The 19,792-nt window shown below is 33.7% G+C and overlaps 2 protein-coding genes across 2 annotated transcripts; one reads left to right on the top strand and one right to left on the bottom strand.

Annotated features, from left to right (window-relative positions):
• Positions 1-246: 246 nt before the first annotated feature.
• Positions 247-9,904, bottom strand: LOC137388355 (calcium-activated chloride channel regulator 4A-like). The gene is made up of 10 exons (XM_068074842.1): positions 9,890-9,904; positions 9,705-9,838; positions 8,223-8,367; positions 7,073-7,276; positions 5,291-5,446; positions 4,925-5,045; positions 3,656-3,750; positions 2,304-2,409; positions 1,662-1,827; positions 247-430 (listed from the first exon to the last, which is right to left on the bottom strand). Exons 1-10 carry the CDS (start codon positions 9,902-9,904, stop codon positions 247-249), a joined length of 1,326 nt encoding a protein of 441 aa, XP_067930943.1.
• A 595-nt stretch (positions 9,905-10,499) lies between these two features.
• Positions 10,500-11,923, top strand: LOC137388354 (uncharacterized). Its single transcript, XM_068074841.1, has 2 exons — positions 10,500-11,303; positions 11,882-11,923. The coding sequence occupies exons 1-2, from the start codon at positions 10,500-10,502 to the stop codon at positions 11,921-11,923; spliced, it is 846 nt and encodes a 281-aa protein (XP_067930942.1).
• Positions 11,924-19,792: the final 7,869 nt, after the last annotated feature.

Here is a 19,792-nt window from a genome sequence, read left to right as displayed (position 1 = left end):
AGTGGTATAAGACAAATATATAAATGTGCTGCAGATTGAGCTTGGATTATTTTTAGTCCCATTTCATGCTAGCGTTAGTTAAACAGATTGAGCATTTTCAGGCTAGAAAATCTATTCCTATTGCTACAGCTTACAACAGTGCTATTTGTACTAATACACAGGCAGTTTGTGTAGAAGATCATCAGGTGTAATAAGTATGAGCACAGTTATTATTGGATGTAGAAAAATGCAAAAGTAGCGCAGTCATTAGTGCCCGTGAGTGGCCCAATATTTTTTCCTAATGTTCTTAGCGTAGCTTCCGACATCGGACAGTCGGACAACTTCTGACATCGGACGGTCGAACAACTTCTGACATCGGACAACTTCTGACATCGGACTGTCGGACACGACTTTTATTATAGTGAAGACTAGCTGAATGCCGGGCGTTGCGCTGGTAATAAAAAAGTTTCTTTAAGAAATTTATTTTTAATCAACATGTACAACATTCACCATTCTAATTTTAAATAAAGGTATTAGTTTATTTGTGTGTGTGTGTGCGTGTGCGTGTGCGTGTGCGTGTGCGTGTGCGTGTGCGTGTGCGTGTGCGTGTGCGTGTGCGTGTGCGTGTCGCCTGTATATTATTTAAATTTTCAAAAGCTCAAGGATAGCTAAAACAAATTGTTGAAAAACATTTTTTATGCTACACATTTGCTTAAGATTTAAAATAGCTTATAAACAGTGAAAAGTAATGTAGTTGCCATTGGTCAAGTTTCTTCACCCATCAAACTTGAAAAACTTAAGCTAGTAACTTTAGGCTAATATTCTATTGGTTACCATAATAAAGATCATGTCTGTCCAATGCCAGCTAAGAGCAGTACGAACATCTACTACACCTTACAGAAATTGAACCCGCACATACAGGTGCATGGCACATCGGATGTCAAGGACACTACTACTGAACCATGCAGCCACATTGCTACACTTTGAAATAACTGTGCGTAGGATTATTACATGTCATGATCTCTCAAGGCACACTGGACTGCCAGCCCGCAAGCGTGTGTATTTTAACTAATACCTGTTAACTGGACATACGAACGGCAACAAACACATAATTTTATATACCGTATATAGATTGTTGAAAATGTAACCAGCGTTGTCAGTAATATTATTGCTAATTAGATAATCATCAGAAGTTTATATATCTAAAAACTTTTGAAGCCTCGGTAACTGTAATGCGTATGACACTGGTAGTCATTGTGAAGTAGTAATGCAATCAACATTTAACATTTGTGCAAATCAAACTCCGGCACATCAAGGGCTGTAAACATGTTTCTAAGGGCTCAATGCGGGTAAATGATTGTTTTTTCTGCGTAAGCACAGACACAATAGGGTAATTAATAAACTCCTCACCAACCAAAAATGTTTTGTGCAAATCTCCTAAAGTTGTACGGCGTGGCTCTTTAACATTCTCAAACCCTGCTCTAAGCCTTCAAGATGAGTGAGATGCAAGATGCAGTGAGTTTATTTGTTTAGGTTTTATAAAATTTTTGACCTATTAGCAACAAGTTGTAATGAAATGTTTTTGGCATATTTTGGCGCGGAAAGTTATTTCTTTTTTTTCAAGCTCAGTTATCTCCACCTAACGAGCTCATGCTAAAATGAATCAGTTCTCCCTTACCTACCTTAGACACTTACCTCTACCAATGTTAAGGTCTTCACCAGGCGCTGTCCAAACCAATGTAAATGTACTCGTTTCTTCAGAAGCTTCTAGAACTGTGAGGTCTGTAATTCTTTCTGGTGGAGTTGTATCAGGCACAGGAGCCCAGTTGTTGATCACAATCACACCTCCTACAAGAAACAGTCATTAGGGCTGCCAGGAATTCTACTAGTTTCTTATATTTGATTTTGTTTATCATAAAGTTCAGTTTTTCACTTAGAGAGATTGCGAGAGTCATCCAATAAAGTGATTTTTTACTTCACTTATTTTTTATCTCATTTGACTCATTAAATGAGGACCACAAGCAAACTGACGAATTATTCACTTTTCACGGCCTTTAGGAGTTGCTTACTCATCATTACTTTTTGTCACATCGCCTTATTTGCTTTTTTGCATGCAAGTGTACAGTCTTTTGTAAAGCTTATGCTTTCTTTGGCTTGTAGGGGTTGGTAAAGCAAAGTATCTGTGCATATCTAATTAAATTATAATTTCAGTCGCAAAAATACACAATTTTAACGCATATTCAATTACTTGAATAAATTTATACACTGGCACAACAAAAAGAACAATGCACATCAACATCAAAACATTTATGGTAAAATTTTACCTCCCATTGATCTTGTGATGTTTCCCAGGCTGCCACAGCCCACACATCTCTTTCTTCTCCCTATGACCTTTTGACCAGGGAGAACACCTTCTCCGGTAATGTCGATCTAAATCAAATCAAAGGTAAGGAATTTATTTAGTTGGCAATAATTCAAGCTTGTCTCTTGACTAACCAATAAAACTACATAAGACTCGACTTCATATAGTCGAACCAATATTCAGATGTGTGAATGATGCTCGAGCATGCTATTAGTTATGAAACCATTTGCACTGCCCTATTATGGACTAATGTGATGTACTGTGTAGGCCACACTGTAGTGCATAATAGGGTATGTAGGCCATATGGTGTGTAATGGTGTGTAGGCCATACGAAAGCACCACTAAACCAAATTTAAGGGAGCTGTAAACAGAAAGCCATTTCGCTGAAATGTTCTTTAAAAATGCATGCCTAATCAGTGTTCTGAATTATTATTTTTAATGATCAATACAAATCATGTATTTCATGGATATATACTGTAGTTAGCCAAAATGCTTAGTACTCCACTTTTTCAGTTTTCAAAAAATTTGGATAATGTAGTTTTATTACTTCACCCTCATGAGTAACAACTTCACCTTTATTGCGAGCTACCAGCTCAGGTTAAATAATAATAAATAATAATATACTTTTAGCGCTATTTTAAAAAAATTGAAAAGTCAGCAAATCAAATGTCATTTGTTCATTTTTAGTTTTAAGCTTTTAGTAAAATTTTAGCATACTGGCATACAGCACTGGGGCAGCGCATTTCAGCATTCAGCAAAAATGACATACTCTTAAATAAACTGTCCCTTATCCACAAAAGTTGATAACTTGTAAGCGTAAAATTTCCAAAACACAATGCAATTTTTGACACTTTTTGAGATAACAAAAGATATAAAGCTGGTAGGTGTGTCAAATTTCAATTTATATAAAACTAAGAGTTTATCAGCCTTTATAAATCTATTTCCAATGTTGTAAAAGTATATTTTGTAAAAGTTTGATAGCAACTTTTGTGACATGCATGTAGAATATAAGCAAATATTTTAAGAATTGAAAATATAAAAGAAAATTAGTGAAAGAATTTAAATAATACTAATTTAAACTACACTTATTCTAAGTTAAAGAAAGTGGGTGGGATGTTGCAATGGTTGGTATGTGGATCAAAGAAGCCAAATATCCTAGTTCAAATCCTGTGCGGTGCATCGCTTTCCACTTTTTTCAGGCAGACAATAGACAGATACAGCTCTTAGTATAATACAGATCAGCTTTAAAACAGGTCAGAATACAATTTAACTTTGTGTGTAGAGGTTTCACTGTAGGTAGCTGAACATGCTTACTTTGAGGCCATAGAAATGTTTATTGGACAATCCTCTTATTCGGTGAGCTCCGAGATGTCCAGTATAATATCCATCATTTGGCACGGAATCCTTTCCTTTATCATATAGATTAAAGTTAATTATTTGTACACACATAAGATGGTTGTTTATTAGTATTTATGTCCTTCTTTAGCTAACATGCATGCATAACTGATATCACTCATTTTTGGTAACATTTGAAAAAGCATTAAAATTGTGTCAAAGTTTATAGGAAAAACGACATGCCAAATGCACATAGGTGAGTAATTTTCAAAGTCAGATAAAATTAAACCATTTAGAACCAAAGTGACTGAGCTATAAACAAATTTGTATTAAATCAAAGTTAAGCCAAAAAGTAAAACAAGAGGCAGAATATGGCATCTAAAACTATCAAAAACACAGTTTGTTAGATATTACATAAACAACAAGGAGATGTAGCAGATGTCAAAATGAAGACCCCTCTGACAGGCATGTATTAAAGAAGGGTAGAAAAGATACATTTGACAGTAACTGTTCTGTGAAGGAGGAAGATGCTGCAGTTGACAAGTTATACAAGTGGATAAAGTAGCTGTTAGCAAGAGGGCATATGGTACAGAAAAAGTGACAGGTTTTCATTATAGCAGGTAGTGTTTGGCAGTACTATTGTAAATATGCGGTAGGCATATGTATAAAGAGCAAATGGGCGAGATATTTTGCATTTACATGTGGCAGGTGCATGCGGCAGGTTCAGGTGACAGGTACATGTATGTATGATAGATGCAGGTGATATCTTCAAAGATACAGGTTGCAATTATTTATGAGAGACATAGGTTGTAGGTACTTCTAAAACAGATATAGGTAAGAGATACATGTAAAATGCACCTTAGTCAGGTGTGTGGCATTTATAAATAAAAGGTGCATGTGACATATAACTTTGATGGGTAGAGATTGCGGGTACCTGTGACAGCTGGCAATCGTTAGGTACATTGAAAAAGCACACAGTTGGCAGGATCATCCGATGAGTGTATGCATTAGGTAAAAGGTAAGACACTATAAATTAGTAATAATACTTTTCAATTGTTTTCATAGTTTAAATTAACTTAATAATTTTAATTAATTTGTTGTATTTTGACTACCACCTTTTTATGTGTAGATGTAGAGACTTATCTGCAATCTATGTAACTTCTCTGTAATCAAATAACAAATGCCAGTTTCGGCTTCAAATAAAGAGAATTCTGTAGTTAAGCTGAAAGAAAATGGTGCCATCATTACCTGCTCCGTTGTCATTATGTTCTATGTAGGTCAATGCACCTGTTGGATCTTCAATGATAACATTGACTGTGAGTTGTAAAACCGGTGTGAATCCTTGGAACACTCCAATGTACGAAACCAGCTAAAATAATATATGCAATTATTATTGAGCATAATTCTGACGCTCAGCTAAGGCTAGTGTTTAAAATATCAAGGATTCCAGATAGCATCCTGCACATGCATGTTTGCACTTTTGCATGCACATGCACAATTTTCTTTATCAAGTTTGTACAAGTTCTAGTTTGACACTTTTTTGACTAATCTGACCTAAGCAATCAACAACCTATAAGTCATATTTATAAATAAACTCTTGCAGTTTAAGAATACCTCAGTTGATGCAGTAAACTCTAAATGCCTGTTGTTGATCTTGCTATTCACTTCAATTGCTGGTGTGTCAGGAAGAGGAGAAGAAGTAATAGTCACAATAACTGTTGCTTCAAGATTTGGGTTATCTTTTGTGATGGTGTAGTCTATGAATTGGTGCTAAAACATACATGCCATGTGTCTGCTTTACATAAGTATGCAAAGATGCTAAGTTGCCATAGTGTGGCAGCATGAAACAGACAGGCTCAAAGCTTAAAAGAGCAGCACTGCAGGACCACCGAATCAAGGTTAGGAGATCAGCTCCTTCGAGATGAAAAAGAATTCAACTGAAGGAAAGACCAAGCCGTTCTCAGATCGCTCAGAAGTATGACTCTCGATAGGGCTATTGGATCAAATACCAAGCTGTCAACAGGACCGACGTAAAATCGAGTTGGTCTCTGCAGTCGAGGTGCAGAGTATATCAAAAAAAGACATGTGAAAACAGCATAGATGAGTCCAATTAAGCAAAGCACTTGAATGCCTTATACCATGCAGTTGATTGTTGCATACTCTGAACAGTACCATTTATTTATTTGAAATATATATATATTGCTTGTTACACTCAAATGGTTTAGTTGCTTATAGAAAAGTAAATTGTCCCGGAGGATCTTTTGCAACAAACTGTTACATTAGCCGGGTCTGTAAGACACTGATATGAAAAGTGTTTTCATATGTATGTTAACCAACAATTTCAGTAGTTTTGATTATATTGTTGTCGGGAACTAGTTTAGCAAAATTGTCAACAATGTAAACCGTGTAAACACTTTGCTTAAGATTGCTAAAGAAACTTTATGAAATATGTAGAGGCAAAACTAAATAAGTTTGCAGTTTTAGTATGGTTGATATGCAATAGACCTATTGATAGGTCTGTCATTATTCAAACAAATTGGTCCTAGAACAGGCATTTCAAGTGAGTCTAATTTACATAAAAATCAGGCGCTACTGTTTGTGCTGCATTGATTTTAACACGAGACATGTCTTTCTTAGACTTATATTACAACTGACGCTTCAATGTGTTTACACATAACTTTACTAGCATTGAGTAGTATTTCAGTCACTGACTAGTATATGTGTGTGTGATCCTTCCAACAGTTAAAACACATTAAAACAAGTAACTGCTAAACGCTTACTAAAACGCTTGAAGCCAAAATAAAAAAGGATTGAAATTTTAGGATATGCCTGGCAAAGGAACTGCAATAGGTTTAGAAAAAATAATTTTTTGTAGCATACACGTTGATAAACTATTACCTATTTAAAAAATGTTATATTTTGCACTTCTTTTCACAACTTTTATATCTATTATGCAAGTTCTAAAAATTTAGTTTACATTAACATATGCAAGCCCTATAACTTTAAAAATATGTGTCTTTAAACTTTCACATTTAATGGCTATTACAGCGCTACAAATATAATAAAATGATATAAACATCAAAATATCAAAAAATGAAAACCTAAACAAAAAAAACTTTAACACCTAAGAATATACATGTCAAATACACAGCTTGGTATTAGAAATGGAGTAATAAAATAATTTAAACTTAAAAAGAAAGTTCAAATAGAGCCAACATAAATAATATCATCAAATTTTAAGTCTTAGTATTTTAGTAAAAAAGGTTTTATTGAAATTGAAATTAATTCAAGTCATGAGTTTTCTCCATATTTCAAAACTATGTCAACTGGTCGAAAGTATGTCAACTAATTATTTTGTGTAATTTACCTTATTATGATATTTTATTTGATACTTACTATTACATCTTCAATAATGATGACAATGGCCTTCAACTTGTCATTCTCTGTTACATCTGTAGTAAAGTTATCTGATACACCGACTCTTACTTTCTTATCATATTCAAACACCATTTTAGTATTCATTCCAATTGTTCTGTCTAAATAAGCTCTTCCTTGGTAACTGAGTATGTTGTATGGTAGAGTTATCTTCTCACTCTTTACCTAAAAATTTGTAGTGCAAAGCTGCTTGCTATGATAGCTTGCTGAGTCACTAAGCTCACCAGTAGATATTGAAATATCTTCATAAGTGCAAAAGTTTTCCATGCCCAAAAGGATTGCTGAATGGTGTCATTTGAATGTTTTGGAGGAGAGCAATCTGCACTGTGCTATTTAAACTTTTTTGGGGAGACACCTGCTGCACAATGTCATTAGAATGCTTTTGAAAAGACACCTGTTGTATAGTGCCATTTGAAAGCTTTCAACAAGACACGAGCTGTACATTGTCATTTTATGCTTTTAAAAAGAAACCTGTTACACAGTATGACTTAAATTATTTTAAAGAGAAAAAAATTGATGGTTCTAAAGTTTTGGCCAGTAGAACTATAAAAATGGAACTTTTTAGTATCGGCAAAACTTTTAAACTTTTCAAATACAGATGTGGTTGCATACAAAAATAAATTGACTAACCTATTACATAATAGTTGTTTAAACTGTAGTTAGAAAAGTATTTCCTTCTTCAATTTATTTGTTTCAATATGAATCTACATACTTTAATATAATGTATTTAAGTATTAAATAACCCACATTTGTTGTGAAAATTTGTCAAAAGCAGCCATAGGTTTCTATTATGTAATTATATTTCTATGTTTTAAAGTTTATAAATTACTTATTTTAGACGTCAATAAGTTTTACTATAATAAGAACTGTGTCCTTCCGTTCGTTTGTCCAAGGCTGCACTAAGAGCTTTAGGAAAGAATTCCTCACATGGGGATTGAACTCAAATCCCTCCTTCTAATATATCACATACCATCTCTAATATCCACTGCAATCCTCACCAACTTTTTCACTTTACCAAATAATTATGCACATACTAAATACTCATTACGATCTCTCACAGAGCACAAAACTGCCAAGCGTACTAGTTTTAAATAAGTTGCAGCGAGCTCACCACAGCGTCTCTAATTTCAGGTTTACAGTATCGTGATGCAGTCTCTTCATAGAATCTCTGCAAACCGTTCTGACCCGATTCATCACTTGCCAGATATTCTTTGCCTCCTGTCTCATTGGCTCTGTCAGCCAAATACCCTCCTTGACTACAAAAGTTTGCTTCATCATTGTAGAAATCATTAAAATTGTTGTATAACATTACAGCTGTCTTACAACTGCTTCAGTTGTGAAGCATTAAAAAGCAATCAAACTTGGACAAAAGACATGATTGAATTTATGAAAAAATTTTGATTGATTGGTTAATCAGTGACTCCAGTTTTTGTTTCATATGTTCTTGTTTTTTCCTGCAAACAGCCTAATCTTTGTAGTACGAAAAGGTGTTCTAAAGTTTCTCTTTTTCCTGTTCAGCTTTTAAGATTTTTGTTCATCTCTTCACTTTGATATTGAAATAATTTTTTGCACTTTAGTGCAAGTGTCTCCATGACTATCTATGTTTATGCTCAAGAATGATACTTTACACTTTTTGGTGTAATTTGACAATAGCACCATTGGAAAGAGCCTAGAGTCAAAAAACTATTATCTTCGAGAAATTTAAACTAGCACTGCTAAAGCTCATAATTCTAAAGCCTTATTCTTAGAAAAAAGATGTGATAGTGAGACTTAGCATGAAAAATCCGGACTGCACAGTTGAGAATGTAATTCAAAAACAATATTTGATATCGCAGTGAAGAATTATATCTGTTGACTTCAATCGCTGCTTTGTTGTTTGTTTTTCCAAAAATTGAAATCAAGTTCTGTTAGGAACATATACAGGAGAAAAGCTTTTCGCAATAGTAAGCGCAACAAGCTCTATAATTTTGATTATAACTGCCACAGGGGCCAAAACAACACTGCAGCCAGATTTTTCACTTGTTAGAAGCTTGTTCATTTAATTTTTACAGTAAATATCAGCCATTGTTTCAAAGTGCTGTTAGTATTTTAGAATCAGGCATTATTTCCATTTACTCACTTTTGCTCAAAATTTAACAGTTTTGTGTTCCAAGTTTTTTACCTCAGAGTCTGTAAAGATGTCCATAATGATAAAAAGGTGTTTAAACCGTTTATGTCAAATTAAGTTAATAGTACCGGAACAAAAAAATGAGCTTTAAACATAAATTTGGCATAAATGGATTTAAATGGACTTATTTAATTTATCACTATACAAACCTCTCTCCTTGACCATGTTTAAAAACTATGTTCTATCTTTAAAATCTATGTTTTTTGGTTACCTTATAAAGACAACAGATTACTTGTTTGAATTTCCAAGGACCATTTTAGTATATTCAACTATTCAAGCTGAGAGTTTAGAGTACCATCAGAATGTGCTTTTAGACTACAGTATTAAACAGACTCTGTCGCTTTAAATAAATATTCTACCTATATCAGTTTTGGTTAGCTGAAGCTTATATAGAAATGGCTCGTGTGTTGTTACATGGCTGCTTACTCAAACAAGACTGTGTCTAAAGTGATGCCTTCCTTGCTTATTCTTTCGATAGAGTCACCTACATTTCCGTGACCATCACTATGCAGAAGTATCCTGGTATTGGTAAGGTGGCCGTTAGTGTATTGTGTAAGAATCTAAAGTAGACAGTCAAGACAATTTTTATGTTATTCAAACTTGAATTAGACGATGTAAAACACCATTCATGCACAGGGATGAGGGGCCAGTCTAATGTGTTTATAAAAAAAATAAAAATAATTACAGAGAATCACACAGGCTGACTATTTTGACAAAAAAAGTTGTGCAGGGTCCAGTAGCTAAATTCACAGGTGGAAGATTTGTAGGGGGAGTAGGTTACTTAGCCCTATACGTCAAATAGTTTGCGGGCGGGTGCGTTAGCTAAATTTACAAGAGGGTGGTAAAGAGAGTAAGCTAGCAAGCTTATTCAGGTAGAAAAGTTGTAAGTTAGAGCCACTGAGATGTATACATATATGAAATTTATTAGAAGAGGATTAGATAAAAGAAAATACTGCCAAAAAAGATATGAACCAAGTAAGATGATATCAGCTGGCTATCAAAAAGAAGGAAACTTGGCAAAAAACATATGTAAACAATAAATACTTAGCACACCGCTGTTAAGTGAAATTATTTTTGAGTATACGACATTAAAAATGACCTCTATAGTGAAATCAAAACATCTAGTAATATTGTGTAGGATTTACACACTTATGTTATTTTTTTGTGTTAGAGAAAAAAGAGAATGCGAGAGAAAAAAGAGAATGCGAAAGAAAAAAGAGAATGAGAGAGCAAACAGAGAGAAAACAGAGTGAAAACAGAGAGAAAACAGAGAAAAAACAGAGAGAAAACAGAGAGAAAACAGAGAGAAAACAGAGAGAAAACAGAGAGAAAACAGAGAAAAAACAGAGAGAAAACAGAGAGAAAACAAAGAGAAAACAGAGAGAAAATAGAGAGAAAACAGAAAGAAAACAGAGAGAAAACAGAGAGAAAACAGAGAGAAAACAGAGAGAAAACAGAGAGAAAACAGAAAGAAAACAGAGCGAAAACAGAGAGAAAACAGAGAGAAAACAGAGAAAAAACAGAGAGAAAACAGAGAAAAAACAGAGAGAAAACAGAGAGAAAACAGAGAGAAAACAGAGAGAAAACAGAGAGAAAACAGAGAAAAAACAGAGAGAAAACAGAGAGAAAACAAAGAAAAAACAGAGAGAAAATAGAGAGAAAACAGAAAGAAAACAGAGAGAAAACAGAGAGAAAACAGAGAGAAAACAGAGAGAAAACAGAGAGAAAACAGAAAGAAAACAGAGAGAAAACAGAGAGAAAACAGAGAGAAAACAGAGAAAAAACAGAGAGAAAACAGAGAGAAAACAAAGAGAAAACAGAGAGAAAATAGAGAGAAAACAGAAAGAAAACAGAGAGAAAACAGAGAGAAAACAGAGAGAAAACAGAGAGAAAACAGAAAGAAAACAGAGAGAATGCAGAGAGAAAACAGAGAGAAAACAGAGAGAAAACAGAGAGAAAACAGAAAGAAAACAGAGAGAATGCAGAGAGAAAACAGAGAGAAAACAGAGAGAAAGCAGAGAGAAAGCAAAGAGAAAACAGAGAGAGAAAACAGAGAGAGAGAGAGAAAACAGAGAGAAAAAGAGAGAGATAAAAAGAGGGAGAGAGAGAGAGATAAAAAAGAGGGAGAGAGAGAGATAAAAAAGAGGGAGAGAGAGAGATAAAAAAGAGGGAGAGAGAGAGATAAAAAAGAGGGAGAGAGAGAGAGATAAAAAAAAAGGGAGAGAGAGAGATAAAAAAGAGAGAGAGAGGGAGAGAGAGAGAGAGAGAGAGAGAGAGAGATTGGGAAATAGAAAAAGAATGTGGTACAAAAAGGAAAACTTTAAATTGCATGTTTATTAATAGTTAATATTCTTTAGTTTTTCAATTTTTTTGAAATATTTAAGCTGCCTAAATATCCCATTTAGTATGGTAATATTATTTGATTGTATCAAAGACACCAAGCAAATATTCCTGTCGTTAAATGCTATCTTTGTCAATAACTAGTTAAATCCATCTCACCCTGCCAAGTTGTGGTTTACATACCATATATACACAGCAACAAATTTTCATCAGTTACACTTCTATTTTAGCATTTTTATTATACATTTTCTATTTAATTTCAGGTGTGGAGTGTGCATAAAAAAGTGATATGTGGGTTGAAATAACACAAAGTGATTATGTAGTGTAATAAAAGTACTAATGACGTGAAACTATATAATTTTTTAACATCGTAGTTGTTTTATTTAAATATATAAATTACTGCAAACAAAGTAGCATTAAATAGTTGAAGAGATTCAGAGACTGAAAACTCACGCGTTGACACTCATCAATTCCCTCCTCAATATCGGTTCCGCCTCCCGAACTGATGGGTACTTTTGTCATTAGATCTTTTCTCACTTCCTTATTGGTAAGTTCTGTCATATCAGCATTTAAAATAGCAACACTAGAAAAGGAGACAATTCCAACAGCTGACCCGTTTCTCAGGATGCTCTGAATGTACAACTGGACAGCTTCCGACATCACCCTGATTCTTTGGTTTGTCTAACAAAAAATAATATATGGTAGACCTCTGATCAGGTTTGGTAAATCTTTTATTCTACAGCCTTTTTGCATCACAGCCTGTTGGTAAAATCAGCAGTACAGGCCCATGCATACCATCGATTAAAGATGTGGCTGCATCAAAAAATTCAATTTAATGAAATTAAGACCAAAAAAAGGATAAAACATCAGCTACAATTTGATGCCATTTTTGTCTTTGTAGGCCAACCCTGTCCAGAGATATATGCGTTTGAATGAGGCCCTCGTTTAAAAAGCTCACATTCCAGCGGGTGCTTCTTTCGTGACGTCACAAGCAAGATATCTGAAACGAAACCACGAGCGATAAATATGAGGTCGTTTCGTTAGCCAATCATGAGCGCGGAATTTTTATATAGGCCGTAATAAATGTTATCACTCGTAAAACGCGTTGTCTGTGATCTCGAAGATTCTCATCGTTAGAGAATTCTCATCGTTACTGATTCAACGCGTTTCAACAATTACTAAGTTATACATAGTTTTAAAATGGCTTCAGGTTCGAGCGACTGCGACTCAGAGTTATCTGAGCAACTTTTAGTAAAAGATTGGAGTAGACAGCCTATGGTCAAAGCTGACAGGCATCAGCAGCGTTTTGCTGCAGAGGAAGACAGAATGGAGGTAAATTAACTGTACTAATACTAATTCCATGTACTAATTAATAAAACTATAACTTTTTGCTATCACTAATCATCGTTTTATATTTTTTTATCAGTTCACTTAGCTACATTTGCTTCAAATTTTTTGTGGCATCTATATCTAGTAAATTAGATTTGTGATTTGACATTAGATGTTCACTTTTCACTTGTAGAAAGTGAAGAAAATCGATTGATCAATGCAAATCTTTAACTTCCAGAACCAAAGCTTCGAATCGTTGGCTTGGTGTACTTGTGCCTTTGTTAAACGTTTATTCGTTTTTAAAATTACACTCGCAATCTATTTAACTCCCAATTTGGAAGCTGTCAATAGATACGCTTTAGAATGACATATCTATGAATGACATATATTTATTGCATTTGTTTTACTGATTACAGAATGTTTATGTCGTCCCACCTGCCGAAGAAGCTTTGTCAGTGTGGAAACTGCCATAGAGGGAAAAGAGAGACTTGAATGTGTGCTGCATAAGCCATGATGTTTTGTTTGAGTTTGTTGCAGTAGATGAATTTGTCTTATTGTATCAGCTTATACTATGTGAGTGGCCACGACTTGATGAATATTTTTAATAAAGCTTTACGCCGAGATGAAAATATTTTTGCTTGTAAAAAATATATAATAAAATAATATTGTTGAAGATAATGCAAAACATGATTTGCAGAATATTGTAGTGAATTGGATATGGTATATGGATGTCCGCAGAACTAGAGAATGTGAGTTCAAATCCAGTTTGCAGCAGACTTCTCATTCTTAAAACTCTATCCCTATCTATATTCTTTTCAAACTTGGCTTGCTTATTTCGCTTCGGTAGTATTCGGTAAGGATACTACTAGTAAGAAACTAGTACGTAGACGGTGTAAGCGATGATATACAGCCCGCCCCAAGGATAGGCGACAGACATAATGTGGGCGGGACTTATGGGAGGTTGTATATCGTTAGTATGGGTAGCTGCAGAACTGTGCTGATACAAAGACCTCGTTCTACATAGTTGATTTGACAGAATTACCGTAGACCGGTAGAATTGGTAGTCGGTACTCAAATCTTTACACAACATTTGGAGAAAGTGAGTAGAACAAATTTTCAATTTTCGTTATTTGAGGCCTTTGAAACATTCATAATAATGCATCTGTAGCAGGATTTAAAATTTTATCCTAGCCAACATGAGCAAATACAAAATAAGATACATGCCAATAGAGCCGCGTAAGACTAGACTTTTATCGCAAATAGCCGATGTGAATACGAAAGATAGAGACAGGTTGCCTAACGCGTGACATCATTTTGGGCAAGTCTGGGCACAATTCTGTGGCCTGAGCGTTTTTACGGCGATCAGATTTTTTCGGTTTTAATCTTCAAATATCTTGGCAATGCGATCACGTAACACAACAAACAACATATCAACTGATAGAGAAAAAAAATGCTTTCTTTTAAAATCAACATAAATTTGACGCAACCACATCTTTAAGTCAATGTTGAGCTAGGTGATAGACCGCAATGATTAGCTGCTATGATGTCATTTTGCTATGAGCGTCCATAGTAATCCTCGTATTGGGGAGGTGATAGGATTTCATGGTGTTGAACTTGGACACCAATGAACGCAGCTGTTAGCATTTTAATTGGCTGTTTGTTGATAGCATTGAATCCAATTTCATCAGTTGACAGAAAGATGCTGTTTCTATGATGTCGTGAAGATTTATGTAAAGATAACAAAAAGACTCGCAATATCAGGAATGCAAATTTGTAATTTCTGTTCGTTGTTGGTTAGCTGTCCCCAAAGGTTATAACCGCTCATCGTGTGTATACCTTATTGTTGATAATAATGTCAAAACAGCTAATCGCTTCTGCCTATCGCACAGCTATATGTTGAGTTGAGTGATAGTCTGCACAGGCCTTTCAATTAAACTATTTGTAAGATTTAATAAACTAGGAATGATTATGTTGGCTTAACAATGTCAAAGGTTTAATAAAATTGAAAATAGAACTTTGTTGAAATGCCTGGAATAGTATAGATGGCTAACTTGATTTTATAGGGATACATTAATCATATACTGACAGAAAAGTTAAATTGCAAGCATTAAATGATTTAATATATCGTTTTGTAAATTATTTCTCATTGGAAAGATTACTCTTTTTAATTTCTGTTTAAAAAAGTTTGACTAATCACACATGAATTTAGATAAATATAAATTATATATAAAAATATATGTTAATTAATCGTGAAAGATTTTAAGTCTTTTAGACTTTGAATATACTAGCCAAATGCCTGGTGTTGCAGGGGTATTAAAAAACAGAGGCAGGTAATGCAGTTGCTTGCCACTTGCCAGTAGTCTTGCACATTGCCAGTGGCCAGTTTGAGTATGCTACTATCCACATTGCTAAATTTAATTATAACAACTATGAGAGCAAGCTTTAGTGACATTCCGTAATGCAGCGCAATATTCTTATTTTAACCGACATAGTGACTCATATCACTTAATGAAATCATCGATTCTTGCATAGCTTAATTGGTAAGATTATTGCCTGGTGATCGAGAAGTTCAGAGACCAAATCCAGCACAAAATGGATATTTGTTCAGTAGATATTAATAGCTATAGCTGGACCCACCAAATGATGGACTTTGAGATTTATATATATAGATAACTTACTTAATCAGATAATTCATGCATATATTAAACAGTTGTTAAAGAGTGTACTAATCTTTCAGCTACATGCTAAGGTAGTGAATTTGTGGTGAGTTTTTGGTAGCTGATTGGTCAGAAATTTGGTAATTACGCTGCTCCTTACACTCATGCTGCCTGACACGTCCAAGCAAAGACATACAACATCCTGCTCACAAGTTATGCTTTTCATCTCTTTTTTAGCTTTCAGAGCAGCTTCCTTGTGAACCACATCAACTTCGGGGTCTGGTACAAAGTCAAGTGATCTGCTTTTGCCGTAATCAGTAGCTAAAAAATGGCATAAAAACATGAAAAAATAGCAATGACACACAGTTCATGAACATACACATAAAAGTGTTACTTGATTTAGAAATTGAAAGATTGGCTGACCCAGTTTACGGGTGATCCTAAAAATAGTGAATCACAAAATTGAAAAAGGATGAACCAGATGTTTTGTAGATTTTATCTGAATGTATTGATATTTTTCTATTGTTTCTGATGTTTGAGGTAATCTGATTGTCAAAATGTTTCTAGATTGAAACTGATAAAACTTGATTCTAATTAAAACACTTTAAAAAGAGGAGCAACACGGCCTCATTAGCTGTTATCATTGTGATAATTAATATCAGTTATTGCGTTTAAGTTAAAATTAAATGTTTTTATTCTGTCTATCTCTTTCTAATTATAGACATCACAATCGCTCTTTTGATTGATCTGAGCATTTTAATCACGATCACGTTTTATAGACTTAATTTTTAAGCATCCTGGCAATCAGGTCACTTCAAACATCAAAAAAAATCACAAATGATAGAAAAATACTGATACATTATGATAAAATCTACAAAGGTTTTGTGTCAGTTTATCTGTAATGCCTTAATTATTGAAATCATCATCTTAAAGTTGTAGCGTAACTGTAGAGCCAGTAAGAACCTTTGGTCTCTACTTCAACACAGTTGTGTTGCTATCTCTAGCTAAGCTTATTTTGCCGTTTTTTTCTCTCAGGCTATCTTACTAGGATTACAGCTGTTTTCTTGTAGCGATAACAGATTTTGTTTACACTGGTCTAAAAAGAACTAGCCTAAAAGCAGGCTACCAACAGGAATCGTGTGCATATAAGACCTATTTAGGACAGATAGTGCAGTTGGTAGAGTGTCTGGGTAATGGCGTAAAACTTATTCCCATCCACTCCACGTTTCTGGCACTCCATGAACAAGACTCTTGCTCAAATCATGTCTACAATATCTATGATAAGTGCAAAACTTAATGCCATGCCAGCGGGGTTGTTGCCTAATCTAACAAGGTTTGCGCTGCCTTTAGTTAAACCGAGGCAGGATTACCGGTTCAAATCAAATAAAATCAAAAAGCGTGCTGTTTGAAGCAGCTAAGATTTTGAGGGGAGAGCTAAAACTCTCAGATCTCTAGTAAGATACCCAAGTTTACGCAGATATTACTGTCTGCTTGGGTTAACTAAGGTGAGAAAACATTTTTTTATATATTTTTAAGTGTAGCTGCTCTTCAAAATTGTCGCTTTAATGCGTTAAGTATATAACATAACAGAGCTTGACTGCCAGTAAGAAGTTTTACTTTCTAAATTATAAAATCAAAAACTTCTCCCTTGCTAATAAATGGATGGAAGCAACATAATCAAAAGTATAAACTATAAACTATTGTTTGCTACCATTTTTGAGACTATTATCTATAATACCGCATAATAACAATTGTAAAAACCAGTTTTTGCTAGAGAAAGTAGGGTGAAGTCTCTGTTCTAATATAAGGAATTTTAAACACCAATTAAACTATTTTAACCAGTGTCTAAAATTAATATTTAAAATGTTAAAATTCATATTTAAATTTTAAATTCTAGAATCTAAAATATAAAGTTTCTAAAATCTAAATTTTTTAAAAGATTTTAATTTTTTCAATTTCAAAAAAAGTAGCAAACTTAGATTTTCCAGTTAAACCATTTTGAAATAGCTTACAACATTTTTTCTAGACCTCTCTGTGATCATCACAAATGAGTATCTAAGGAAATTTTAATCTTTTTAGATCTATTTAATCTATATTTTCAAACTATTTGTACATAGTGTACACATTTGTAGCGCGATGGTAACTATTCAACTCTTGTTAGCTCTTTGCGTTATTTTATGCAATTTTGTCAAACTTGAAATTGTTTAGGTTTGCAAACAAAAAATACTTGTAGTTTAATGTATCAATAATTTAAAAGTTATCAAAGCACTTAGTGTTTTAGTAACTAGCAAGTATCTAACAGCAGTAATTAAAATGGTTGCATATCAACTCCATAACATGGATAAAAGCATGATAAACCTTTTGAGCTAACAATATTATTTTAGCTAAAAGTGTAGGGTTTGTCATCTTTGTTAAAAATAATTGAAACAGCTTGAACTATTCTCATCTCATAAACAACAACTGGAAAAAACTCTATGGTAAAAAATAAGTTTGGTGTTGGCTAACCATCCATTTTAACTCAAAGAACTTCATTTTAATTCATTCCATTGTTTCAAGTAACTTACATGCATACTAATTGTAAGACTTTCACTGACTTATAGACTATATAAAATATGACAATGACAATATGACAAATTTACAATATATTTGTAAAATATGTATTTGTAGTCATAAATTACCAAAATCATGTAGTCCTTTCATTACATCCCATGCACTCTGATCACAGTTTTTGTTTTGTAGATTATCAGGAATAAAGTTGTGAGTGGAGCTACTCTCATCAGAAGTGCAAAAGTCAGTCACCTGAAAATTTTATAAGCAAAGACACTTGACTGAAGTTTTGGTCTTGTTTCTAATGTTATATGTGTCTGAAAAAATGCAATTAAGAATTGCATCGCATATGACAAAATGATTGTTATAAAATGTAAAGTAATTTTGGAGCTTCTAAAAACTTAACAGATTTTACTAGCTAGTCAAAAAGAAATAAACATTTTAGATTGAAAAATAAACTGTCATGGCTTTGTTTTAAATTATTATAAATCAACTTGAAACAAAGCAATGATGATTATAAAATAAATATTTTAGGTTGCTATATATTAAATTTTTTTCAAAGGATTCCAAAAAACAAACTTTTTAATTATTTTGTCCAAAAGTTATTGGCAGTAATTGAAAATAGACATTGTAGCAGTTACCAACTATTAATTGACTAAAGAATTGAAATAGGCCTTCAAATCTTCAGAAAGCATTAATTTTTCAAGCTTTTATTTTAAATCTGTGTGAGTAAAACTTTTAAAAAGAATGTTTGCATGTCTGTTTATGATAAGGTTGATGCATAATGAGCAAGCAATGCAAACATTAACTTCGTAATCAAGGCTGACACCTTAAAAATATTATTGGATATACATTAGCAATGGTGTGCCGTGAGTACTACAACATTGAACATTCCAAAGACACTTGTTCTAGATGCCAGGCTTGTTGCGTGGTTGCCCATTAAGTAGTGCTCTAAATAAATTAGATGGCTGATAAATAGTACTATAAAATTATTTTATGTAATATCAATAGTTTCCTCTTTGTTTTAATGAGAGCCAATAGTTTTGAAAAAATAGACGTGTGAATAAGCATTACTGGTTTAAACTTTTGAAAAAAAAGCCTGTTATATTCAACCTTCCAGTTTTTATATTATTGCTAAGCCTAAATTTCAACGGTTAGCTAATCAAGTAAAAACTAAGGTTTCTGTGATATCTTTGAGATTTAATCTTTTTAAACAAACAGGTTTTCTGTTTGCATAAAGTTTTTTAAACTTAGCCTATTGTGTATGTTTGGAAATTAGTTTGGTGCCAGTTCTCCTTCTACCTAAACATTAGTTTAATCCAATGAGTGCGTGCACAGCAGGTAAGTGAATACTTTGTATTAACTTGGTATAGGTACATGGAGTTTGTCTAAGACTAGGTTTTACCTCATTAAGAAACTCGTAAGCAAGGAGGGATGCTGCTCCTCTAACTTTGTTGGCTTTTGCGTCACAAGGATATAAGGGAGGAGCCGAGGCCTGCATGGTCTCTCTGTTACAGTTTTTGGTAAGTGAAATAGCAGGATTTTTCATGCATCTGAAATGGCAACAATGAATGAACTAATAAACTATTTAAGGAAATGCAGTACTGCGAGCGACGCACTTACAACAGTTTCTAAAACCAA

Source organism: Watersipora subatra, chromosome 2 (assembly GCF_963576615.1).
Source record: "Watersipora subatra chromosome 2, tzWatSuba1.1, whole genome shotgun sequence".
NCBI lineage: Eukaryota > Metazoa > Bryozoa > Gymnolaemata > Cheilostomatida > Watersiporidae > Watersipora > Watersipora subatra.
The sequence above is the reverse complement of the archived record's forward strand: the minus strand, read 5'-3'. Positions and strand labels throughout refer to the sequence as shown.